The sequence below is a fragment of the Phodopus roborovskii genome, unplaced genomic scaffold (assembly GCF_943737965.1).
Source record: "Phodopus roborovskii unplaced genomic scaffold, PHOROB, whole genome shotgun sequence".
NCBI classification, from domain to species: Eukaryota; Metazoa; Chordata; class Mammalia; order Rodentia; family Cricetidae; genus Phodopus; species Phodopus roborovskii.
Window position 1 is genome coordinate 41,461,807 of NW_026126517.1, and position 26,672 is coordinate 41,488,478.

A 26,672-nucleotide genomic window follows, 5' to 3' on the forward strand; every position below is an offset into this window, starting at 1 on the left:
CCCTTGTCTGTAGTCAAGAGACTAGCAGAAGCCCCTCTGTTCCCGGACCTCGGGCCTGTGCAGAAGCGCCCCCTGCTGTCTGTCTCTGTCCAACAGACGCACCTTCACAGTTAGCATGCAGTGCTCAAGGTCACCGGGGGGTGGCAGAGTGGAGCAGCAGGAAAAGCCATAGGACAACTTGCTATGCTGCGCCCCTCCTCTGCCCTGCATTTGCTCAGGTCCCTGACCTCCTCACTCCTCATTCTTTTCCCCTTGTTCCCATCTTCTTCCTCTGCCCCCAGTCCCCTTTGCCCCTGCAGAATTGAAGGTGAGGGCAAAGATGGAATCCCTGGTGGTGTCATGGCAGCCGCCCCCTCACCCCACCCAGATTTCTGGATACAAACTCTACTGGCGTGAGGTGGGGGCAGAGGAAGAGGCAGACGGTGACCGCCCCCCAGGGGGCCGTGGAGACCAGGCTTGGGACGTGGGGCCTGTGCGGCTCAAGAAGAAAGTGAAGCAGTATGAACTGACCCAGCTAGGTGAGCAGGCCTGGGCTTGGGAGGGTCATGTAAACCTGGCAAGCTGGGTGCAGGGAGCGTGACCCCAGTGGTCTTCCCCAGTCCCTGGCAGGCTGTACGAGGTGAAGCTCGTAGCTTTCAACAAACACGAGGACGGCTATGCAGCTATATGGAAAGGCAAGACAGAGAAAGCACCCACGCCAGGTAAGGGGGCGCCAGGGGGGTGGAGTCAGAGCGCCTCTTTTCTCTTTTCCCTGGCCAGCCAGCAGGCAGAGTGCATGCCACACCCACTCCAGCCCACCCTCCTGGGCAGGAGTCCTCGTACTGTCACACATGCCCCCTCATTCGCAAGCTAAGCATAGCAAATGGGGAGAGTTTGAAAAGGTTTAGGAACTCCATGCTTGATGTGTGATTCCTGGCTCCAGCCTTCCACCTTTAGCTGTTTCAAACACATCTACCTATACCGCATGGTCCGTCAGATCATCCCATAATTCTTAAGCGGAAGAACATCATTATGGTTTACCTAAAAAGAAATGAGTTTTGTGCGTATGGGTGTTTTGCCTGTGTGTATGTGTGAGCACCATCTGAGTTTTTTTTTTTTTTTTTTTTAAGATTTATTTATTTATTATGTATACAGTGTCTGCCTCCATGTGTGCCAGAAGAGGGTGCCAGATCTCATTACAGATGGTTGTGAGCCACCATGTAGTTGCTGGGAATTGAAATCAGGACCTCTGGAAGAGCAGCCTGTGCTCTTAACCTTTGAGCCATCTCTCCAGCCCACCACCTGAGTTCTTGGTGTTCCTCGAGGACAAAAAAAGGACTCCAAATCTCCTGGGATTGGATTTATAGGCAGTTGAGAGCTGCCATGAGGGTGCTGGAAATGGAATCCAGATTCTTTGGAAGAGCAGTAAATGCTCTTAACTGTTGAGCCGCTGTCTCTCCCGCTCCTGGTGTTTTGCTCTTGCCCAGCCCTCTGCTCAGCACAAACCATAAACTTAAAACATTTTAATGTTTGATTGAATGTAATCTTAAGTTTTAAAAAATTTGTAAATTACATTTTATTTTGCATGTGTTGGTGCACTTGTAGGGGTGAGAGGAATCTGATTCTCCCATCTTGTGGGTCCTGGGGATCAAACTCAAGTCCTCAGGGTTGGCAATAGATGCTTTTACCTACTGAACCATCTCACTATTCAATGTTGTCAGGTGTGTGTTGGGGGGGTTCTGATTTGTTTGTTGTTTTTGTTTTTTTCTCAAGGCAGGATCTCACTATATACTTCTGGCTGTCCTGAAAGTATATAGACTAGGTTGGCCTTGAACTCACAGAAACCTATCTACCTCTGCCTCCCTAGTGCTGGGACTAAAGGCATGAGCCACTATGCCCAGCAATTTCACAGTTCTTTGTTTTGCTTTTGCTTTTTGAGACAGGGTTTCTCTGTGTACCCCTGGTTGTCTTGGAACTCACTCTGTACACCAGGCTGTCCTTGAACTCAGATCCACCTGTGTTTCTCCCTCTCAAGTGCTGGGTTTGAAGGCATGCACCCCCCCCAACACACAAGGCTAATTTCACAGTTCTTGAGAGTGAACTTTATAGATGATGGCATCCTGTCACAGTTGTCACAAGAGTAAAAGAAGCAAAGGTATTCACCTAAGGCCACACAAAGCCTAGGCTAACTAGGACCAAGAGCCCTGGTTCCCAAGCACTGCTGTGCTGTCCACCTTGAGGAACCATCCTGACACTCCATCAAAAGCAAAGAAACCTGGGTTCTAATTCCAGATAGCTCATGTTATTTCATTCAACAAATAGTTGTCTAAGCATCTACCACGTGTGAGCTCTGTACTGGACAATTAGTGTTAAACAAGGTATCTGCTGTCTTGGAGTTTATTTTATTTTATGCTTATTTAATAAACATTTGTCACCAAATAGTATACACTATACCAGACAGTTACCTACCTGTGTTGTAAGCATTAACTAATTTAACCTCAAAAGAACCCCCATGAGGGGGCCAGTGAGATGATTCAGCAAGTGAAGGGCTTGCTGCAAGCCAGAAGACCTGAGTTTGGTTCACAGGCTCCCCCAAGTTGTCCTTTGACCTCCACAGGCACAGTATGGAACACTCACCCCCTTCCCTCCACATAGCAAATACATGTGTGACTGAGATGCCTCAGTGGTTAAGAATATTTACTGCTATTCCAGAGGACCTGAGTTTGGTTCCTAGCACCCATTTCCAATGTCTCATAGCCACCTGTGACTTCAGCTCCAGGGATCTGATACTTCTTCTGGCTGCAGACACACACACACACACACACACACACTAATAAAAATACATTTTTAAACGAATACATTTAAAGAAAAAAAAAAAAAAAAAAAACCTCAAGACATAGGCACTGTCATCAGACCCATATAAGAACAGGGAACGGAGGCACGAAGAGATTGTGCAACTTCTCTGAAATCACACAGCCAGCAAGTGGCCCAAATGGAATTTCAACCAAGTGTGACTCCAGAGTCATGGCATGCCTTCCTTGTCACATTCTCACTGGCGACGACTCATAGTTGCTCTGTGTGACCTTAGCAAAAGTCACTTCAACTCTTGGGGGCCTCAGTTGCAATGGGAACAATGCCACCCAGCTCACAGAGTCAAAAGGACCAGTGTCAGTCATGGTAGCACACAGCTGTAACCCCACACCAGAGATGCAGAGGCAGGAGGATGGAGAGTTAGAGGCCAGCCTGGGTTACTATGTAATGAGACCCTGTCTCAAAAATAAGAGGGGGAAAGGCTGAATTAAAGCCTGTTGGGACCATGAGTGTCCATCCCCTCTCCCCACACTTGAACTTTCCATTCTAGACCTGCCTATCCAGAGGGGGCCACCCTTGCCTCCTGCCCATGTCCACGCAGAGTCAAACAGCTCTACTTCCATATGGCTCCGGTGGAAGAAGCCAGACTTTACCACCGTCAAGATTGTCAACTACACTGTGCGCTTTGGTCCCTGGGGGCTCAGGAACGCCTCCCTGGTCACCTACTATACCAGGTATCAGGAAGGGGAGGCAGCAGGAGTACCAGGAGAGAGACTACAGGGCTCCGCTGTGGCTATGGCACGCCCAGGGTCTACAAGGGTGTCTCTTCCCTGACTGCTGACCAGGGTGCGAGAGTGAGAAGGCAGAGTTGTCTGGGCCCATCCCCTAACGGCAGAGCCTGTGGTCACCCTTCGGTGAGAGTGAGGCACAAGACTAGAGGCTCCCGTCTCCTGGGGCCCTGCCCTCCCATCATGCAGAAGATATCTCTAGGAACTGCTAGTCTGATTGAGAAAATACCCTGGGAACGGCAACAGAGATATAAACTAAGACAAGAAAAGATGCCTCCGAAGTAATCAGTCCCCCAGGTGCAGAATAACTTAACTCAGGAAGGCTTCCTGGAGGCCAGGAGGGTCTGGTTTGGAGGTTAGACATGAAGTTCAGTCTCTGTGTGGGTTACCTGGGTATGTGTGTGTGGGAGAGGTTAGCGGTCCCAAGGAGCAGTTCCCTCCAGGGTAGGGCTTGACTGGAGACAGGGGCTTATGTCTGGGGTTCTGCCTGGCCTGAAGACTGTCTGAGGTCACTAGCCCTATTTACCCCACCCCACCCCCAACAAGCTCTGGAGAAGACATCCTCATTGGTGGACTGAAGCCATTCACCAAGTATGAGTTTGCGGTACAGTCCCATGGTGTGGATATGGATGGGCCTTTTGGCTCTGTGGTAGAGCGCTCCACCCTGCCTGACCGTAAGTATCCCCTCCCCATATGTGCTGCCATTTGAAAGAGAAAGAAGGGGAGACTGTGCCCTCATCCCCTAACTTCCTGCCACCCTTAGCTGGGGCTGTGTCTCCGACCCTTCGCTTCCTCCCTGCACTGCAGGGCCTTCAACACCTCCGTCTGACCTTCGCCTGAGCCCTCTGACACCATCCACTGTTCGGCTACATTGGTGCCCCCCCACGGAGCCCAACGGTGAGATCGTGGAGTATCTAATTCTCTACAGCAACAACCACACCCAGCCTGAGCACCAGTGGACACTGCTCACCACTGAGGGTAAGGGCACCCTTCCACCCTCTCAGTGAGAACATACTGGGGGCTTCTGGGGTTGGATGCAGCCTCCTGTTCACCCCCTTCTACCTGCCACCCCATTCTCCACTTAAACCGCAGGAAACATCTTCAGTGCAGAGGTCCATGGCCTGGAGAGTGACACTCGGTACTTCTTCAAGATGGGGGCCCGCACAGAGGTGGGACCTGGGCCCTTCTCCCGCTTGCAGGATGTGATCACTCTCCAGGAGACATTCTCAGGTACCAGAGAGGAGGGGGGAGGCCTTTGGGGCAACCTGGGGGCCCCAAGCCCCCTGGATTGGCTCCCAAGATCCTGTCTTTTGGAAACTGCACTCTTTTGAGTTTGGAGCCTGGGTGAGGGGGGGTGAGGGGGAATAGGCAGTGGCAGCTTGGTAGAGGGACTGTCATGGCTTTGAGAGGCTCTTTTATTATTTTAGTGTGTGTGTGTGTGTGTGTGTGTGTGTGTGTGTGTGTCACAGCGTAGCACAGTGCACATGTGAAGGTCAGAGGACATCAGAGAGCTGGTTTCTTGGGGAGCTTGCTTTGCTTAGAGGATTGGCTTGGTGAGCTCGTGAGCTCTGTAAAGGGGGGAAGTGGACAGCAGGCTGGATAGAAACTCACAGGGTTCAATTAAGATAACAATGAGGACCCAGGGCCCTTACTGAAAATTATTACAGATGCGAAGATGGGGCCAACAGAGTGTTAAACACACACAGGACTAAGGAGATGTCCGGTTGGTAAAACCCTGCCATACAAGCATCAGGACCTGAGTTCAAATGTCCATCTTACACCGAGGAAGCAGAGACTAGATGACCTGTGGGGCTGAAAGTGATTGAGGAAATCATTTGATGTGGACCTCTGACCTCTACGGGACACATGCATGCAGTTGCACATCTCCCCTGCATGAACATGTGCATACATCACAGACGCACATGTGTGTACACACCACAGCTAGAGTCCTAGGTTACACATGTAGACACCATGAAAGCAGGTGGGAGAAGAAGGTCTCACTGAAAAGCTGAGTCTCTGAAGTCTGGTTTTATGGGGAGAGACAAGTGGTGTAGGGCAGGAAAGACCATGGTGGGCCCAGTGAGGTCTTCCCAGTGGGGGCTTCCAAGCTTGGTATGGTGGCACACGCCTTGATGCCAGCACTCAGGAGGCAGCGGCAGGCAGATCTCTGAGTTGGAAGCCAGCCTGGTCTACAGAGTGAGTTCCAGGGCAGCCAGAGCTACACAGAGAAACCTTAACTCAAGGAAACAAAACAAAAACAAAAGAGAAGAGAAAAAGCATCCCCAAAGCGTGAGACAGAGGCTAGCAGTCTTCTGCAGAAGCCCCCGCCCTTCTGGATTTACCAGCACTATGCCCTTCTGTCCTTGAATTGCTCTGTCCTCCTCCCCACCAGACTCCTTGGATGTGCACTCTGTCACAGGCATCATCGTGGGCGTCTGCCTGGGCCTTCTCTGCCTCCTGGCCTGCATGTGTGCCGGTCTACGACGGAGCTCCCACAGGTGAACCAGGGAGCCGTGGGGACTGAGGGTTTCCAGGAAGGCTACAAAGTGGACCAGGAGTGTACATTTTTCTGCTGCATGTAGACTCCTGTTAAAGTTAGGGCTATGGAGGTGGAGTGGGTTCAATGCTACATTCGCCCAGCCTATGTGAAGCCCTGGGTTCCACCCTCAGCAGCACAAAAACAGGCCGGCCAATAATTTATTAGCATTGTGAGATGAAGGATTGAGGTGGTGTTCTCAAGAGAATGTGGGAGGAACTTAGGGGAGCCCCAGTCTTCCCACCTCAGCAAGAACAGGCAGAACCATCCTGTGTGCTCCCTTCATAGTTTCCAGAAGCGTGGATGGAGAAACCCCACCTCTCCATAAGAGGAAGGGTGCCACTTGAGGGGTCGGTCAGGCTGGACAGACAGTATTCCTTCCGTTCCTGTTGCAGGGAAGCCCTCCCGGGGCTGTCCTCCACAGCCACCTCTGGGAACCCAGCCCTGTACTCCAGAGCTCGGCTTGGGCCCCCCAGTCTCCCTGCTGCCCATGAGTTGGAGTCCCTGGTACACCCCCGCCCCCAAGACTGGTCCCCACCGCCCTCGGATATGGAAGACAAGGCGGAAGTACACAGCCTTATGGGTGGCAGTGTTTCAGATTGCCGGGGCCACTCCAAGAGAAAGGTGAGACAAGTCTTCCTAGGTCAGAGGCCCACACGGACTCATTCCTAAACTAAACACCAGGGGGCGAGAGAGCCCAACTTCTGACCGTGAGACATACACCAGACCCTGAGCCAACTAGAGAAGCCTGTGTCCATTTCCTTATCCCTTGGAAGTAACCAGCCTCATTCTCACCTGGGAGGACCCCAGAGCTGTATTTGTTCAGAGCACCCAGATCTCTCCTCACTTCCCTGATCACTTTGGCAGTGGCCAAGTACAGCTGGGCCCAGGATAAAGTAAGGCCCCATAGGCCAGGTTCCCTGGAAGCTGTAGTGGTGGCACACCCTGATGAAGACTTAATCCTCACGTCTCTTCCCCTTCCTCTGCGATGAGGAAGAGTACCGCAGACTTGGGAGCCTCAGGCTTTGCATATCAAGTGTTGTTAGGGTTATGACTCTGCCCTCCCTATGCTCCCCACCTCACTCCCCACCCCTGCCTAGAGAAGGCTCTTTAGCGTAGAACCACAGGCCTGGACCCTGCATATGTCTTTTTCCTTCTCTGCAGATCTCCTGGGCACAACCAAGTGGGCTGAGCTGGACAGGCTCCTGGGCAGGCTGTGAGCTGCCCCAGGGCGGTGGTCCTAGGCCTGCTCTGACCCGTGCCCTGCTGCCTCCAGCCGGAACTGGGCAGACACTGTTGCTGCAGGCCCTGGTGTATGATGCCATAAAGGTATGTGTCCTGAGAGGAAGAGGAGGCCAGGAGGGAAGGATCCCCTATGCCTTTCCAGGGACAGAAGTGTATTCAGGAGGCCTTGTAGCTTCCAAAGGGGAGTTGGTGACAGGAAGTCCAGTTTGGGTACAGTTCCTTCTTCACCTGGAACTAAGTGTCCCACAGTAGAATTACAGAGTAACTGAGGGTAGCCTAACCCCTCAGATACACTCAGTCCTTCCTGCTCTTCATGGAGGTCCTGTGTCTACTACTTTCTGGAAGCCTGAGTGTGGGCAAACGGGTGACATTCCCTACCACCTGCCTTTGCCAGAGTCTGACCACCATCTCAGGCAGGACAGCGCTTGTTATAGTATCTAGTGGGGTGCCCACCTCTCTCCGCCCCTCGTCTGTTGACCCTTCTCGGTAATGCTCACATGGCCTTTTGTTCTCTGCTCTGCCAGAGCAATGGGAAAAAGAAGCCGGCCGCAGCCTGCAGGAATCAGGTGGAGGCAGAGGTCATTGTCCACTCTGACTTCGGTGCATCCAAAGGAAGCCCCGACTTCCACCTCCAAGACCTGGAGCCTGAGGAACCTCTGCCTACAGAAGCTCTGCCTTCCACCTCAGGGGTTGTGGATCTGTCACAAGGAGCAGACTGGCTGGGCAGGGAGCTGGAAGGCTGCGAAGAGGCAACCACTGGGCCAGAGAGGCTCACCTGCTTACCAGAGGCAGCCAGTGCCTCCTGTTCCTGCCCAGACCTCCAGCCCTGCACTACTCTGGAGGAGGTCCCTGGGGAAAGCTGCCAGCCCAAAGCCCTGTGCCCTTTAGCAGTCAGCCCAAGCCTCCCCAGGGCCCCTGTGTCTTCTGCTCAGCTTCCCTGAGCAAAAGGCTGATATGGCTCAGGGACATGACAGCGCATGGCCACACACGTGTGTACTAGAGATGTCAACAAGCCTGTTGGAGCCTCTTAGGATCCTTTGGCTGGCAAGGGGGAGAACTTTGCTCACTCCCCCATATTCTGCACCACATGTGTGATACTAGAGGGACTTGGGACACAGCTCCGTGTGGTGGACATCGGTGAAGTCGTGTGTGTGTTTGCTGGTTGAACTGGGAGACCTCACCGTATATAGCAGTCACTGTGGCCTGATGGATCCTCCATGGCAGGCTGGTGTAACAGTGACCAGTGCCAGCTCTTTGAGCCACGGCTTTGTCACCCAGTCTTTATTACACTCTGAGAGTGTCTCCAGTGCTGTGTCTATGAAGACAGCCCCGGCCCCTCTGCTGTCAGCTGGGCTGAGCCGAGTGCCAGTCAACTCTGCGGGCTTGCGGTCATCACCCGGCCTCCTAAGGCCCAGAAGGCTGGGTGAGCCCAGCCCAGCTCCCCTCTCCTTTGAGTAACTCTGCACCTAATTTTGTAATATGGGAAGTGCCTGGTTTGGGGAACCTTCTTTCTCTCCCTGTCCGCTCTCCGGTGCCCTTCTTTGTTCTCGTGCTCTGTGTGGTGTGGCCTTGCTCCCTTGCCCTGGGGCCCTTCTCTTTCCTGTGATGCCTCCCTTTGCCTCAGTGCTGGTTCCCTTTCTCTGAGTCTCTCATGCTTGTCGTTGCGTCATGTGTTTCTTGTCCCTAGGTTCAACCTATGCACCCTTCCCTAACAACATGACTACCTCATGTCTGCTTCAGACCATAGTGTGACCCCTAGGTCCCCACCACCCCCCTGCCAGCCCCCTTTCTGGGCAGATGACCCAGTCCAGGTAGATTTGGGAAAGACCTGGCTTCCCTGGCCTCCTCCTCCTCGAGATTGAGATGGGTTTTCTATGGAAGTGATAAAGCCAGAGAAGCCAGGAGAAGGAGTAGGGACTGAAACCAGAGGCTGGACAAAACAACTGCCACCCTTCTGCTCAGAAAAATGGGTTCATGCTTTTGCCTTGCAGTCTCCAGTCCTGGCTGAAGCTGGAAGGGGGGGTGAGGGGAGTCAAGAGAGCTGCAGTGAGTGGCTCAGCTCCCTGAACCTCGAGCCTCAAACGTAAAGTCTGTGCACAGGAAAAGGGGGGCTGGCTCATTTTGTTTTCACTTTTCCTTAAATTGAATCCTGAGATCATTTTAGCACACAGGGACAAGCCTGACTTGTACTTCCTGTATCGTGAAAGCCATGCTATCTATTTGATGTCTCTCACCTTAGTTTCTCCCAGGAGTGTAGAACGTGGGATGTTTGCTCTCTCACTGAACGTCGTTTTATTTTAACTGGCTGGCATAGCAAGTGTTAACTCTGGCTTCTGGGCCAAATTAGAAATAACCAGTGTATCTTTCCTTTTTTTTTTTTTTTTTTTTTTTTTTTATGTCTTTCAGCAGAGTTGCAGCCTCCTCAGCCCCTGAAAGCAGCATCTGTGTTTATTACCCTCGTGTGTCACTCACGTTTGACACCTCACCTACATTTCCTCCTCCTCCCCTCTTCAGCCAGCCTATGATAACACTAAAGATTATTAATGTTGGTTTCGTGTCTCGTTAAAGATAGGATTGTCACTTGAACTACTTCTATAGCATTCAGAGTGGCCACGGCCAACACCACTGTGTGTTTCTTCATTGCTCTGAAGGTCAAAAGCCTCATTTTGTTTTGCTGGTTAGATTTTTCTTCTTTTCCTTGCCTTGAATGAAATAGCCGTTTTAACAGTAGGCTCTTAGCATTATGCCACATAGTCATTTCTCATGCTCTTGTTTAACAGGCACTGAGGTTCTGGTTTAAATTAAATAGCTGCAAATGAGACAATTTATAACCCATTAGGTTGGGTGGAAGATTGTTTCTCAAAAGCAAATAAGTAATAAATCTGGTATCTGCCTATAACTCACAGTTGATAAGAAAGTAACCGTTACTCAAGAGCATTATATATGATTTGGGTTCTGAGTAACTGGGGAGTGTTCGATTTGTGTCTTTGTAGCAGCAGGTTTTATTAGAAAAGAGTCTATTGGCCTTTTACAGGGTATTAATCCCTTTGTTGCTTGCCATGGATGCCTTAAATTCTTTTAAGTCTCATTTAAAAATCTTCCTTTTCTTGAAGCATGACAAGTGTACTCAATACTTACATGCCACTTATTTACCCATACTTAGTTTATGCTGTATTATTTAATTGCATTTTCCAGCATCATGTTTCCTTCTTACAAATATGATATTCTTTAGTGTTACACTAAGGCATTGATCATGTATCTGTCCCTATAATGAATTAATAAACTATTTTCCAGACATGTTGTTCTCTCTCATTTTTTAAGCATTCCCTTAAAGATTGTGTGTTTGCATGCACTCAGGACATGCATGCATAATTTTATGTGTACCACATGAATGCAGGTGCATTCAGGCCAGAGCACTTCAGATCCCCTGGCACTGGGCTTGCCAGTAGTGGTCATCCAGTAATGGAGGCTGAGAACCAAGCAAGGTTCCTCTGCAAGACCAATGAGCAAGCACTCTTAACTGCTGAGTCGTCCCTCGGCCTTAGAATGTCTTTTTTTGTTTGTTTGTTTTATGAGATGAGATTTCTCTGTGTAGCTTTGGACCCTGTCCTGGAACTTGCTTTGTAGACCAGGCTGGCCTAGAATTCACAAAGATCCCCCTACCTCAGGCTCCTGAGTGCTGGGATTAAAAGCATATGCCACTACTGCCCGGCAGAATATGTTGGGGGGGGTTGGTTTTTTGAGACAGGGTTTCTCTATGTAGCTTTGGATCCTGTCCTAAGACTCATTTGTACACCAGGCTGTCTTTAAACTCACAGAGATCTGCCTGCTTCTGCTTCCTGAGTGTTTGGATTAAAGACATGTTCCACCACCTCCCAATGGAAATGGTAAATTTTGAGAGGAAAGATGTGCCCAAGAAAAAAAAACCTAGAGCCTCTCTCCCACTCAGTAGGCCCTAACACACACACACACACACACACACACACACACACACACACACACTCACTCTCTCTCTCTCTCTCTCTCTCTCTCATCACATCATCACAGACACATACATACAAAGATGACTTTTTTTTTTCAAACTTCAAGACAAGGGGGCTGAAAATGTCATTGTGTGGTTGAAAAAGCACACCTAGCATGTGTCATGAATGTTTGCTTGCATATACACATGAGCACCACATGCATGCCTGTTGAGGGAGAGGTTGGAAGAGTATATCAGATTCCTTGTCAACTTTTTGAAGTGACATTCATTGTAGCCCACAGATGTGTTGAGCCACATTCCCAACTCTCCTGGATGCACCTGCAATCAATGCACTTTTAGGTTCACACCTACATGTTCATCTTCACAAATAAATATCTTGCTATCCAAGAACTCAAATGTACACATGGTCACAAATGGTACTCCACACACCACAAGACCACAGTTGACAGCTGTTCTTTGCTGAAATCTTTAAGGAGCCTATAAAGTGCTTTTTCACCGGAAGAAATCATGAGCCAGCAGAGGCTGTCATGTCCAGGACCACCCCCAAAGTGGCTGGTGGGCCAGGCTCAGAGTTAATTGACAGATCACACAGAGAGATATTGCACATTTTGCATGCAGCAGAATAGCCATTATTTGCATATCACTCTCAGACCAAGGGTTGTGATAAAGAAAAATTAAACACTTGTCAAGATGAATTTAAAATGACAGCAATTCAGGACACCAATTTGACCTCTCTGGAGTTCTGAACATGCCAAGAAGGGATGGTTGATGATTCAAGACCTGCAGGAGGGCATCCCGGGACTTTGGGCCCCAGAGAGGCCCCTCCTTCAGTACTACCTTCTCTGCTGTCTGTGTGTTGTCTGTAGAGGCCTCTGTCTGGCCCTTCCTCAATGAATCCTTTTGTAGCAATGGCAGACCCTGAGGCATGCTCTTGAATCTCTCCATTGCTACCTGACTCCGGACTATCCTCTTTGGTTTCTAGAGCACCTGATTTCTAGAGGCCTGAAGAGGTTTTTATTCGTTCATTCATTCATTCATTTATGTTGTTTTGTTTGTTTAGCCAGGGTTTCACTATGTAGCTCTGGCTGTCTTGGAACCTGCTATGTAGACCAGGCTGGACTCAAACTCACAGAGATCCACCTGCCTCTGTCCCCCATTAAAGATGTACACCACTATGCCTGGCCCTTCTGAGCATTTGTTTGTTTGGTTGGTTTTTTTTTTTTTGAGACAGGGTTTCTCTGTGTAGCCTTGGTTATCCTGGAACTCACTCTGTAGACCAGGTTGGCCTCAAACTCAGAGAAAACAGCCTGCCTCTGCCCACAAGTGTTGGGATTAAAGGTTTGTACCACCACCACTCAGCCTTTCTGAACATTTTTTAAATTAGAAAATGTTAGTACATTTTATCTATTTATGTTGTGTGTGTGTGTGTCTGTTCCTGTGCCAAGAGCAAGTGCAGCTGGCTGTCAGTGGACAATTTGCAGTGGGTGTCATTCTCTCCTTCAATCATGTATGTCCCAGGGACAGAACTCAGCTGGTCCATCAGGTTTGGCCACTGGTTGCCTTTTCCTCCTGAACTATCTCATTGGCCCAAGCCTGAACATCTTTACTCACTGTACCAAGAGCATGGTGACACACACTTTGTCATCCTAGTACTTGGGATGTGGAGGCAGGAGTATTAAAGGTCAGTCTCTAATACAAAGTGAAGTCAGGCCAGGCTGGGCTCTCAGAGGTGAGAGGCTTGGTATACCCCTACCATTCCTGTCATTTTAGAGCACCTTTGGGAGGATCACACTGCCACCTTGGAGCCAACGGATGGTTGCATAGAGTAGTCCAATATTCAAGATCTCTGTGGGGTAACACACATGTCTCTCTAGAGTTGTCTTCCCATATGTGAAACATCAGATACAGCACAGAGATGATCTTGGCAATTGTAACTTCCAGTGTGCTTACCCAGTTACCAGATCATTTGTCTGGACCTTTGCTTTTAAAGATCTACGAAGTTGAGGGGAGATAATATTTTCTTCAGGTTTCAGACCAATTCATAGCAGGCAGAACCCGGTGGGGTCTCGGGTTTCTTTGGGGCTCTTATTGTAGTGTAGTGTAGTGTAGTGTAGGGCTACTCTTCCCAGATCATCTACGGGAGTGCCCTAACTCCTCAGTCTATAGAGTACAGTCTTGTAGCAACACGACCCATCCCTGAACAGAAGGACCAGGAACCTAGGGAACACCGAATTTCTAACAACTTTGAGCAGTTTTAAGGAGATTGTCTTTAAAACAGAGAGTTGGACATTGTGGAAGAGGGCACCGCAGAGAAAGTGGGGGAGAGCAAACCCCTCAGCTTTGCGTGTTTTTCCGTAGCCGGGACCCTCTCTCACAGTCTTCACTTTCCCAGATCCTAAAGTCCGGACCGGCCACGAGGAGCGGATGCCCGGCTGTAGCTCGGGTTGGTGCCGGCTACTCCCGCTGCAGTTCAAAGCGCAGGGGGCGCGTCCGCCGCGCAGCCGGGAATGTCCGGCAGCTTAAAGCGCTCGCCGGCTCTTTTGTTCCCCAGACCCGGCCTCCGGGGAGAGGGGGCTGGGGGGAGGGGAGAAGAGGGGGGCGGTGGGCAGAGGAGGAGGGCGGTGCGGGCGCGGGCGGAGAGCCGAGCGCGCACCCCGGGCGCGGCTGACAGATCGCCGCCGTGGGTGCAAGATGGCGCAAGCGGCGCTCTCCCTGATCCCCGCTCCCCGCTAAGGCCAGCATGCGGCCCCAGCCTCCCGCCGCCCGGGCTCGGCCCCGGCCCGAGCCCCGGCCCCGGCCCCGGCGCCGGCCCCGCGGGACGCTGTGAGCCCGCGAGAGGCCCGCCACCCCGGGTAGCGCCGCGCGTCGCCGAGCCCAGCGGACCGAGAGCCCCATGGCTGCGCCGCGCACCGCGTCCCCGCGCCGCCCGCCCGAGCTGCGCCGGCCCCGGCTCCTGCCGCTGCCGCCGCCGCTGCTGCTACTGCTACTGTTGCCGCTGTCCGCGCCAAATCCGGGTGAGCCGGGGCTCAGGACCCAGGAGAGAGGGGCGGACCCCGGGACACCGCGCTGACCTGCGCTAGGGGAGCTTGCTGGAGAGACCTGGCGGGACAGCGCTCTGCAAGCACAGGGCGAGCCTTTCTGGCAAAGCTACCTGTGGTTGGAGGGACTGCGGGGCACAGAACCTCGAGAGAGGGGTCGAGGGTCGCTTCCCCGAGTCTCGGGGTCTCGGGATAAGTCTAGGGCTGAACCCTGATTCTGGACAGAGGAGCTAGGAGAGCGGCAAAGCCGGCGTTGGGGAGGCAGTCTGCATTGGGGACCAAAGGAAACAAGCCACAGGAAAATGAGTAGAGGAGTCCCAAGCGAGGAGGGCGAGGTAGGGTGCGCAGAGCTGGGCTGGGGGACCCTGAGTAGCCCTAGGCGACTGAAGCCTGAAGCAGCAGATCGGGGTCGGGGGATGGGGACGCGCCTGCACCGGACTGAGGAGGCATCATCCCTATCCCACCCCCACCCCCAGCAGTGTTTAGAGCTAGGACTGGGTCCGGGGGGGGGGTGGTATACGAGGAAGAGGGAAGAAAGATTCCCGTTAGGCTGAGAGAGCGACCCTGCCAAGAGCCGGAGAGCCGGAGGAGATGAGATGTCGCCCAGGGAAAGTGCCTGCCAGCCGCACTGCCCAGGGCCCCGCCCTTCCCCGAGGGAGCTCTTTGGAAGTCTCTGCCCTGGGTTTGCGGGGCCACCCGTAGCCTCCTCGGTGGCTGTAAAAGATTCATTTCATCCTAAAAGGATGTGGATCTAGCTCCTCCTCTTTCGCAAGTCATTCGCAAACACACATTTGAACTACTCTCTTTCCTTTCCCTCTCAAAATCCAATATATTGCACCCAGGAGAAACTTTATCCTCTATGGCTTGGGGGGCGGGGTTGGCTTGGAGGTGGAGGTGGCTCAAACTTGAGGTGTGTGGAGAATGCGAGGGATTTGAAAGAGTGTGAGCATCAAGCATCTTAAATTGTCCTTATCCTAGAGTGGAGGCAATACCTAGACAACCCCCCCAACCCTACACACACACACACACACACACACACACACACACACACGCACACGCACACGCACGCACTAGGGACCGCTCAGCAGGGAAAGGTCTGTCTATGAGGAGAACCCAAGGTCCAGGCTCACAAGACCCTGAAAATGTGGGGAGAGGCTCTATAGAGGACCTTTTAGACTAGGAGGGCTTATTCCTTTTGGAGGGAAGTCATAACTGATCTGGTAAATTGCTTGCTGGAGAGACTGGTTGTCACCCGTGGGATATGAGTGCTTATTTCTCTTGCTTGGTCCCTGATTCACTCCTGGGCACCATCACACACACACACACACACACACACACACACACACACACACACACACAGTATAACAAAGCCCAAAGGGCCAACTCCCAGAGCCTGGGGTAAGAGGTACAGCATAGGCCACACACAGCCTAGCCTGTACCCTGAGTACTGGGCTCATACCTGCTGCTCCCAACCTGGCATTGGATCAGGTCTCTGATAGTTTGCCAGCAAATGGAAACCTGATTTATTACTATCTCATACCACTTTTTAGGTTTGGTTTGGTTTGGATTTTTGAGGCAGGGTTTCTCTGTGTAGCCCTAGCTGACCTGGAACTCACTTTGTAAACCAGGCTGGCCTTGAACTCAGAGACCCACTGGCTTCTGCCTCCTGAATGCCAGGATTAAAGGTGTACACCACCACACCAGGCTTAATTCTATTTTCTTCCTTCCTTCCTTCCTTCCTTCCTTCCTTCCTTCCTTTCTATTCACAGTGAGGAGCATCTTTGTCACCAAGGCCTCCCTGCTTAATGGATCTGAATGTCCCCACCTCCCCAGTGCTGGGATTACAGGCAACCATGTTGGGTTTAGTGCTGAAAAAACAACACTTTATGTATGCTAGCCAAACACTCTCCCAGCCGAGCTACATCCCCAGCCCTTTGCGTTGCTCTAGCAATTTTAACTTTCCACAGTGCTCTCTTGTTAACCATGTTACAAGCCACATTTAAATAGTTGATGGTGGGGACATTGAAATTTTTAAGGTTACACCCTGAAAGTCTGTGAAGCTTCAGTGTTTGTTCTGAGTGATGGTAAAAATGGCAGCAGAGTGTTGGGGTCGGGCTTGGTTTTGAGACTCTGACCACACACATGTGGGGGGCAGGGTTTCTCTGTGCAGCCTTGGCTGTCTGGAACTCTGTAGATCAGGCTGGCCTCAAACTCACAGATATACCTGCCTCTGCCTCCCCAGTGAGTGCTGGGATTAAAGGCATAGGCTGCCACCACTGCCCAGATGAAACTGATTTTTTTTTTAATTTTAGTTTATTTTATGTGTGTGGGGTGTTTTGCTTGCATGTCTGTGCATCTCTTCCATGCCTGGTTCACATAGAGGCCAGAAGAGGGCATTAGATCCCCAGGACTGAATGCAGATTGTTGTATCCTTATGTGGGTGAAGGAAATCGAACCCAAGTCCTCTGGAGGAGAAGCTGGTGCTTGTAGTCACTGAACCATCTCTCTAGCCCTCCAAGACTCAGATTTGTAATGATCAATTGTGAAACTTGAGGTTTCAGTTTCCTTATCTATGAAAGGAGTGGTACAAATGGCATTCACTCTTCTGCTGTGGTTGGAGTTAAATAAAATACTGCAAAGGATGACATTCTGTAATACACAAAATTCTGTGTTTAATAGGAATTCCTGTTAAGTCTACAGATGCACTGCAGGAATGTGATGGTACATAGAACCATGGAACTTGTACTCTCTTTGTATAGACTCCTTCCTGGCTGTATGTACATTCCATGCTAACATCTCCTTTCTTTCCTGATGCAGGCCTGGGCCACTCTGCTGAACTGGCATTTGCTGTGGAGCCAAATGACGATATTGCTGTCCCTGGACAGCCCATAGTGCTAGGCTGCAAAGTGGAGGGGACCCCTCCAGTGCAAGTCTCCTGGAGGAAGAATGGAGCAGAGCTGCCTGAGGGCACCCACTCCATCCTGCTGGCCAATGGGTCCTTACTGATCCCCCACTTCAGGCTGGAGCAGGGAAGTGGCCCTTCAGACGAGGGTGACTATGAATGTGTGGCCCAGAACCGCTTTGGCCTGCTGGTCAGTCGGAAGGTTCGCATCCAGGCTGCAAGTAAGTAGATGTCCCTTTTCTCCTTTCCTTTTTACATAAACCAGACTGGTAACAGGGATCAGTCTGTGTCATGAGAACGGGAGAGGAGGCCCATTTTGTGAAGGTCAGAAGAACAAGTTTTCTAGCTTGGAGCAGTTGGCAGGTGGCACAGTGGTGACTTTGCATAGCAAAGTTATGTCGTGTGCTCTTTTTAGTGACTGGAATATGAACTGACAAGAATGTAGCCAAAGATTCATAGGTTGGAGGCAGGGTCTCATCCCTGTCTTCATTCTGCTTATCATGGTCTCACATATGTCGTACCGTGAGCATCCTTTCCACCTACACGTGGTATCACGAGCATCCTGGTCCATTGAATATGCTCTGGTGTTTAAACATAGAAAAACGTGGCTTCTTTTGTGGGTGCACTTAGAATTTTGAAGAATCATTTTAACAACATGAAATTTTTTAAATTATAGGGTAATTTTTTTTGAAACATTTTGAGTAGGATAAGATTTCATGGTGCCAGTAATAGTGTTCTCAAACCTGTCAACAATTTCTTTAAAAACAGAACAACAAAAACATATGGTAGGTGGTGCTGGGGAAACAGCGTAGTTGGCAAAGTGCTTGCTGCATAAGCATGAGGGCCTGAGCTTGTTCCCCAGAGACTTTGTAAAAAGCCAAGTGTGGTAGCAGCAGCCTGCTTGCTACTGCTAGAGAAGTGGGGACAGGAGGATCCCTGAAACTCACTGTCCAGCCACCTCGGTTGAATTGGCAAAGCCCTGGGTAGCAATGAGAGACCTTGTCTCAAAAACCCAAGGTGGACAGCATTGCTGAGGAAGATGCCTGAGGCTGACCTCTGCCCCGCCCCACATACATAAGCAATAAATAAATGAACAGATGTTAAAAAGGGAAGAGTTTGTCGAGTAGTGCTGGTGCACACCTTTAGTCCCAGCACTCAGAAGGCAGAGGCAGGTGGATCTTTGAGTTCAAGGCCATCCTGATCTACAAATCGAGTTCCAGGACAGCCAGGGCTCATACACAGAGAAACCCTGTCACAAAAAAACAAAACAAAAAACAAAAAACAAAACAAAAACAAAACAAAAAAAAAAAAACAAAGAAGGAAAGAGAGGAGGCTCATTGGAGAAGGAAGAGGAAGAAAAAAGAAAGGACAGGAAGGAAAGAGGAAGAAAAGAAACTCCTCTTAAGAAATGGCAAGAGTTGAGAGGCCAGTGAACAATGTTCTACATCCTAAATCTGTGTGTTTCAGGGAAGCAGCTGTTCCTTAAAACTGCTGCTTTGACTTGGTGATAATGCTAGCCAGCATTTACTTAGTTTAGTACTTACTGCGTGTGTAGCACCCAAAATGCTTTATGTAACTTATTCCACTGAACTGTCACAACTGAGGGAGACATTCACTAACATTCCCCTATTAGAGATGAGAAATCTGGGCCTGGAAGAGAGTGGGATTCAGTAGTGACATTCTGGGAGGCAGAAGAGCCAGGCTGCCTGGGCAACCTGAACTGTATACCCTCCCACTTAACTCCTATGGCATGCTGCCTCCTTCCCTGTGAACGCTGACAAGTTCCTTCCTGGCTCAGAGGACATTTGCACTGTGCCTGTGAACGGGCTGGTGAGTGATGAATTGTTCCAGGCAGGAGCCCTCGTGCTGGGCTGAAGATGCCCCTTTGTTCTGAGGAAGGCTGATCCAGGCCCCCATATGGAGCTTGCTGGGAAGCGGCCCTGGACTTTGAGATGGGAATCACTTCTGGCTCAGCCACTCCTGGCCCTGGCCCTCTCCACCAGGCAAGAGAGACTGGTACAGCCTCAGAGCAGATGGCAGGGTGTATGAGTGGAGGGTGGGAACCAGAGGAAGACCTGGTATGTGGGGATGGGAGGCAGGAGGGCGGGAGGAACTCAGGAACTTCCCAGACATACACTGCCTACCTCCATGGTCTGTTTTATATTTTATTTTATTGATTCTGGTAGGTGCAGTGAACTTTATTGATGATGTTCAAGAGAGAAGTGCTCTCTAAGTCCCTCTCCCCTTCTTCTGTGGAGCTGGAATGGAAACTGTGAAGGGAGATACAAGTGTTTCAGGGCTGAGTAGGGACAGGGACCCCTCAGAGGCTGAGGCCCTCTCTCTTCCTCTCTGTTCTTTTCAGGGTAGATGGTCCAAGGCATCTTACTCCTTGGAGGCCGTGTAAGCCACCCACCACCCTGTTGCTATAGCCATATTTGTTGTCATAGCAGGAAATGAGCTTTCCAGAGTTGTCATTTAGAACAATGCCAGCCCCAGCATCAAAGGTGGAAGGGTGGGCAGCTCTGTTAAAAACTTAGACAGCCTGGTCCTCAGTGTAGCCCAGGATGCTCTTTAGTGAGCCCTCCAACCAGTGAGCATCTCCTTCAGCTCCGGGATGACCTTGCCCGCATCCTTGGCGGTGTCAGTGGGTACAGGGATGACTTTCTGGGAAGTCCCACGGCTAGCACACCACAGCTTCCCAGAGGAACCGCCCACAGTAGTCTGGGTGGCAGTGATGGCGAGGGCTCTATGGTCATGAGTCCTTCCACAAAGCCACGGCCTGCTACAGTGCAGAGAGATAGAGGCCTGTTGGGTCTTTGCATAACCGCCATAGGATCCTGGGAGGTAAAACCTCAGGAGAGAGAAGAGCTATGAGAGGAAAGTGGGAGATGTGTTTTTCTTTCCTTTTCTTCTTTTTCATGCTGGGAGTCAAACCCAGGAACTTAAACATACAAAGCATTCTCTCTCTCAGTCCCATTGTATGTGTATTGTATGTGTGTACATGTTAATGTGTGTGCACCTATGAGGGGATGTACATATGTGTGTGGAGAACAGAAGTTGGTGTTAGTTGCCCTCTTTAATCGCTATCGACCTTATTTTTTTAAATAGTGTTTCTCATTGAACTCAGAGCGCACTGATTTAGCTAGACCTATTGGGCAGCAAGCCCTAGGAATCCTGCTGTTTCCACCTCTCTGGCCCTGGGGTCATAGGCCCAGCTTTTTGCATTGGTCCTGAAGATCTGAACTCGGCTCTTCACAGGTGTGCAGCTGGTTATCAAACATAGTATATCAAGTTGCAGTGAGATTATGCACCTCCCCTTGTATTAAGGCTGGATGGGGCAGCCCAGTATGAGGAGTAGAGTCCCAAAAGCCAGCAAAAGAGTCAGAGACAGCACCTGTTCTCCTATTAGGAGTCTCACAAGAGGACCAAGCTAACACAACTGTAACATATATGCAGATGGCCTATGTCAGTCCCACGCAGGCTTCCTGGTTGTGAGTGCAATCTCTGTGAGCCCCAATGAGCCCATGTCAGTTGATTCTGTGGTTTCCTGTGGGAAACTGGCTCCCACAATCTTTCCTCTCCCTCTTCTTCCACACAATTCTCTGAGCTCCACCTAATGCTATTAAATGTGTTTTTCTATATGTGATAATAGTATCTAGATGTTTGGTTTGAACTAGGCATGGTATCTCACATCTTCCAGGCAGACCTTTTTGAGTTCAAGGCCAGCCTGATCTATATAGTAAGTCCAGCCTGGTCTATATAGTGAATTCAAGAACTGCCAAGGCTATATAGAGAGACCCTGTCTTAAAGAAGAAGGAGGAGAAGGAGGAAGAGGAGGAGAAGAAGAAGAGAAGAAAGGAAACTTGCCAGGAGGTGGTGGCATATGCCTTTAATCCCAGCACTCAGGAGACAGGCAGGCGGATCTCTGTGAATTTGAGGCCATCTTGGTCTACAGAGTGAGTTCCGGGACAGCCAGGGCTGTTATATAGAGAAACTGTGTGTGTGTGAGTTGAGCTGTGGGTGGAGTTGGCCTGGTTAATTCTTTGGGATTCCAGGAACAGCTAAGGGAGTTGTCCCTGAGCAGTAGTCTGGTATAAACTCCCCCCCCTTAAAGCTGTGCCCCATGGGGACTTGCTTTGGTCCCAAGAAACTGTGTGATTCTATCCTTTTACTTCATGGGCTACATCCCTGGAAAGCCTCAAAACTAATGATCAGCCTTAGGTCCCTCCTTGTGTAGTCACTCCCTGGCCTTGCCTGCTGGCACTGCAGATGTCATGGGACATGGGAGGGTGGTCTTATGAAAGGGTGTAGGGAGCCATGAGGGTCCTGCTTCTCCTGTGAGATCCATGGGGACAGTGTGCTTGGCCCTGCTCACAGGCAGGTCTGCTGGGGCATCAGAGCTCTAGGTCAGAGGCCACTCGTCCACACCAGATGCTATCCTTGAACACATTCTTCCCAATGGGCTGTGCTACAGGTTGACCTGTCCTTGAGACTTCAGCTGGGGATACAGCATCTCAGGGTTTTAAGATCTATTCACGATCTCAGGATCCTTGGACTCTCCACCTTGATTTCTCCCAGTGTAAGGGTTAGAAACTGGGACTTGCTGACATGGTATTCCTGTTCCCTTGGCTGAGTCTCCTGGCCCCCGGCACATGCATATATATATATATATATATATATATATATATATATATATATATATATGTTGAAGGGCAGTCAATGGACCAGTGCATCCTAAACTGCCTGACCAATAGGAATCACTGAGGAACCCATGTCTGTTTAAAGTCAGCTTCACAGATAAAAACCTTTAAACGTAATCTCCAGCTGAAGCCAGCTGCCTGATTTTTGCCCAGCCTGGGCTTTCTCACTTGCTGGCCTTCATCTAGAGAAAGCTCCATGGAAATCTGGGCTCCATGTTCTATTGTAGCCCTTCCCGGCCTAACTACCATTGACTCCCTGCTATCCCTCTGGAGGGATGAATGCATTCATTCACTCCCTCTTGTTGAGTGAGATTTTTGTTCCTGGTTTATTTCAAGAAGGGATGATTTTAGTGCTGTCAAGATGGCTCAGTGGTTAAGATCACCTGTTGCTCTTTCAGAAAATCCCAGGTTCAATTCCCAGCACTCACGTGGCACCTTACAACCATCAGTAACTCCAGTCCCAGAGAACTGAATGCTCTCTTCTGGCTTCCCTGTGCACCAGGCACAGATGTGATATGCACAGACATACATGCAGGCAAAACACCCATGCACATAAAATAAAAGTTTTGGGGTTTTTTTTTTGTCTGTTTGTTTTTTTACAGGGAGGGGGATGGCTTAGGCTCAAGTGGTAGAAATACATAAGGGATCCATTCCTAGTTCTCTGTTCTCTGGTAGAAGCTCTCCATCCTGCTTCTTGATTCTTGGTGCCGGGCTTCTTGGGGAATGGAAGAGATTCCCCAGATTGAACTCATTCTGACAAACCCCCAGGATGGGGGTCTTGAAAAGATACAATGTTGAATCTAAACATCTAGACAAGGCCCAGATTTCTGCATCTAATGAGAACCTGGGGAAAGTCAATGCTTCCAACCCACACCTGACTCTCAGTGGCCACCCAGTCTCACATCTTAATCTAATATCATAGTCTATAGTTTGGGAAACTGTGGGTGGCCTAGTGAAGTCCATAGAGCAAAGGCTTCAGGGGCAGAGGCTGGTGGGTCTGATCAGCCACTCACTGATCAGAATCCCTGAACAAGTGTATTTAACCCTCTCCAGTCATTGAATCCCCATCTGGGCAAAGGCTGTAATCCCCTCTGTCTGGCTTTGGGAACACTCTTTGAGGTAGTGGAGTAAAGGGCTTGACATCTAGGAAAAGCACAATGAGCATCCTAGGTAGGGGTAGGCATTGTCAACTGATGCCAGATGCACACTTAACCAAGCAAGCTGGGCAGTCCTAACAGTAATTCAAATGTGAGGTGACACAGCAAGGAGACCTGGGCAGGGTGGCCTTGAGTCTTGGCCCCACTACCCATTGGTTTGGGACCTTGGGCAAGTCACTTAACTCCTTGGAGCCCCAGACTCTCTAGGATTATGTGCAGGGCCAGTTCAGGGCAGAGGATAAGCAGTGCTCTTGATTATTGATAGGAACCATAATGTGAACTGTTACCTTTCCTAGCCATGACTCCAGTCTTGCCAGTGGTGTGGGACATAGGAAGAATGCATAGAGAGACTCTGTCTTAAAAAACAAAAACAAAACAAAAAAACCAAGGTCAGAGACCAGACTCCTAGGAAAAGCAGTGAGCATCATGAGGGAGAAGACCAGCTCTAGTCCCCTGCACTCTCCAGAGCTGCTCTTCCTGTCTCTCAGCAGTGAGGCCAGCTCTGGATTCCCTTTCCCAGGACTTGTGGTCATGAGGCCGTGTGGATCTGGAACTAGGTTTGAGTGGGGCCAGGAGAAGTGTGCGATTCGCAGGAGCTGCTGCTGGGGGCTTCACTTGGCAGGAGGCTCAGCGTATTTATAAAGCCCAGTAAGGTGGTGGGTGGTGGGGAAGTGGGTCCTGGCATTGTGGCTGGTAACTGAAAGCCTCTGCCACCTGAGAGTTGATTGCCCAGGCTAAATGTGTGGAACTAAAGCTTTCCTGCTGTCCTCAAAGGGCAGCCTGGCTGAGGAGAGCCAAAGAAATGTCCCCCACTGCTTTTCAAACACATATCTGGTTACTATCAGGGCAGGAAGCAGGCACTGCAGCTAAAGTGTCAACTGGTGGGTGAGTGTCCACACATAGGCATACTTCCTGCTGGAAGTTCACCCCTGTCATGATGTGACAAATGGGTGAGGGTCAGCCCCTGTTACCTGCAAGTCATGCCTCACAAGTGACGTGTGTGTGTGTGTGTGTGTGTGTGTGTGTGTGTGTGGTGTTCATGTGTATTCATGTGTGTGCATGTGAGTGTTGAAGTCAAAGGAGAGTCTTGGGTGTCATTCTGTAGATGCCACCGCTTTGGTTCTTTTGTTTTGCTTTTGATTTTTGAATGGTCTGGAACTCACTGTATAAACCAGACTAGACTTGAACTCATAGAGATCCACCTGCTTTTGCTTCCCTAGTGTTGGGATTAAAGCCATGCCCCATCATACCCAGTGCAGTTTATTTTATTAACACAGAGTCTCTCGATAGCCAAGAGCTCTCAGTAGAATAGACTTGGTTGGCCAGGGAGCTCCAGAGATCTGCCTGTATCCACCTCCCTAGCGCTAGAACTGATGTCTCTTTTTTGTTTGTTTGTTTGTTTTTCTGGGACAGATTTCCTCTGTGTAACTTTGAAGTCTGTCCTGAAACTCTATACACCAAGCTGGCCTGAACTCAGAGATCTGTGTGCCTCTGCCTCCACAGTGCTGGGATTAAAGACATGCACCACCACCACTGGCCAATGTCTCTTTTTTGTTTTGTTTTGGTTTGGTTTTCTACAAACAGGTTCTGGGGATTGAACTCAGGTCCTCATGCTTGCAAAGAAAGCACTTTATTGATTAGGCTGTCTCTTAAACCCACATGTAGACCATCATTTGGCACTCTTGAGACCCTTTGAAGGGTGACAGAAAGGGAAGGAGGTGCTGGAGAGATGACTCAGAGATTAAGAGCACTGGCTGTTCCGTTCAATTCTCAGCAACAACATGGTGGCTCACAAACATCTGTAATGAGATCTGGCGCCCCTTTCTGGCCTGCAGGTATATATGAAGACAGAACAATATACACAATAAATAAATCTTTAAAAAAGGAAAAAGAAAGGGAAGGGGAGGAAAATGGAAAGGCCCTTTTGGGACCCAGGAGTCCTGTGTACCTGAACAAACAAGTCACTGAGAATGTGGTTCAGGTCTATCTCTGCTGTAAGGTCCCCAAGGCAGACCTACCTTTGCTGGAACTTTCCCCAGTCCAATCTTGTTCTTCTCTCCATATCCAGTTCCTCCCCAGTCATCTAACATACAGCCATTTCTTTTTCTTCTCCTATGGTGGGAACAATTGTGGTCTGTGGCATTCAGATTAGAGCCCTTCCCCTGGGTGATGCCTGCTTGCATTGTTAAGTAACTGGTTTATAGCTACACACTCCATCTGTCTCTTCAGCTACATTTTAAGCTCCTGGGGGCCTTCTCATTTTTTTTTTGTATTTCTCACATCCCCTGCCTGAGGAGCTTAGTAAAAACTAAATGAACATGTGGCCTTCTGGGCCCAAAGTACTGTGTCCTTTCTCTCTGTCTCTCTCTCCACCCCCCTCTCTCTCCCCATTTCTTAAGTTGACAGATAGGCTGATGACATAATTCCAAGGAACAGAGACCATGAGAATGGAGATTGGGTCTGACCGTACACTGTGTTCATGTGGGGCAGGATCATGGGTGTCTGCTCTTCCCTGGAGGAGCTTCAGCTCTGACTGTGCCACCAGATGGGGTGTGACTCACACTCCTGATTCTCCCTGGAGGGTCTTGGATCTCCTGCCTTGAACCTTTCTCTCTGGCTGGATGGGTCCTGCAGCCCCAGGCACTTTGGCCTAATGGGAGGGAGGCCTCCAGCTCCGTGCAGGGCTCAGGGCTGCCCCTCACCCCACCCGCAGAACTCGGAGTGTGGAAGTTGAGTGCTTCTGGTTCCCACACCTTGGCTCCACTGTCGCAGGCAGCCAGCTGGCCCCTTAAACACAATGTGCAAATCTTCTCTGTTCCTGTCCCTGCATTGTCAGTGGCCAGGCGCCTGGGCTGGGAATGTGGGCCCCGTGAATAGGAGAGGCATTTGCAGCCTGCAAATGAAACAGGCCCCCAGCCCCCCTTAACCCTCTGCCCCCTTCCCACCCCTAGGGAGAAAGGACTTTTTCACTCCTGGCCTACTTGTATTGCCTTTCTCTTTCCTCTCCAGAGCCCCTGCAGGCTGGTGTGCGTGCGTGCGTGCGTGCGTGTGTGTGTGTGTGTGTGTGTGTGTGTGTGTGTGTGTGTGTCTTGAAGAGAGACTTTTGCACAGTAGCTTGAAGGTTATTTTGCATCCCCTTAATAAAAGTGAATGGAACAGAAAGGTACCTAGAATGGCAAACCAAACAGCTCCCTTCTGTCTTTGTTTAAGCTGTAATTCCATCAAAAGAGTCTGCCCCGTGTGCAGCTAACTCATGATACCCTAAATTTCTGTAGCTGTAGCCATGTGTGTGGGGGGGGGGGTTAGGTTCATCTCTCCACCCTCCTAGTGTGAGCAGCATAGCCTGGCTATGGCTGCAGAGCTGGTGCAGGCCCCATAAAGGGTTGATAGTTTCCGTCCTAATGACTGAAGTGAGAAGGAAGCATGTGAGCCACGGGCCATTGCTTGGAGGGTGAGGTCTTAGACTGTAAACCAGTGGCCATGGCCATAGCTCCCCAGTCATCTAGCTCCTAGTTTTCATTTGATAGATGGGTC

General features: G+C 50.2%; 2 protein-coding genes across 3 annotated transcripts in view; both read left to right on the plus strand.

Annotated features, from left to right (window-relative positions):
• The window catches only part of Igdcc4 (immunoglobulin superfamily DCC subclass member 4), a 33,463-nt gene extending 24,983 nt beyond the window's left edge, over window positions 1-8,480 (plus strand). The window contains exons 11-20 of the mRNA XM_051197775.1: window positions 282-518; window positions 600-701; window positions 3,341-3,524; window positions 4,125-4,252; window positions 4,386-4,556; window positions 4,671-4,808; window positions 5,971-6,076; window positions 6,510-6,738; window positions 7,279-7,443; window positions 7,884-8,480. Coding sequence (XP_051053732.1) covers window positions 282-518; window positions 600-701; window positions 3,341-3,524; window positions 4,125-4,252; window positions 4,386-4,556; window positions 4,671-4,808; window positions 5,971-6,076; window positions 6,510-6,738; window positions 7,279-7,443; window positions 7,884-8,300 — 1,877 coding nt within the window. The 3' untranslated portion in view covers window positions 8,301-8,480. The remainder of the gene's footprint in view (window positions 1-281; window positions 519-599; window positions 702-3,340; window positions 3,525-4,124; window positions 4,253-4,385; window positions 4,557-4,670; window positions 4,809-5,970; window positions 6,077-6,509; window positions 6,739-7,278; window positions 7,444-7,883) is intronic.
• Window positions 8,481-13,982: 5,502 nt separating this feature from the next.
• Igdcc3 (immunoglobulin superfamily DCC subclass member 3) overlaps window positions 13,983-26,672 on the plus strand; it is a 42,984-nt gene continuing 30,294 nt past the window's right edge. For both annotated transcript variants that reach the window (XM_051197763.1, XM_051197764.1), the window contains exons 1-2: window positions 13,983-14,355; window positions 17,197-17,502. In XM_051197763.1, coding sequence (XP_051053720.1) covers window positions 14,235-14,355; window positions 17,197-17,502 — 427 coding nt within the window. In that variant the 5' untranslated portion in view covers window positions 13,983-14,234. The remainder of the gene's footprint in view (window positions 14,356-17,196; window positions 17,503-26,672) is intronic.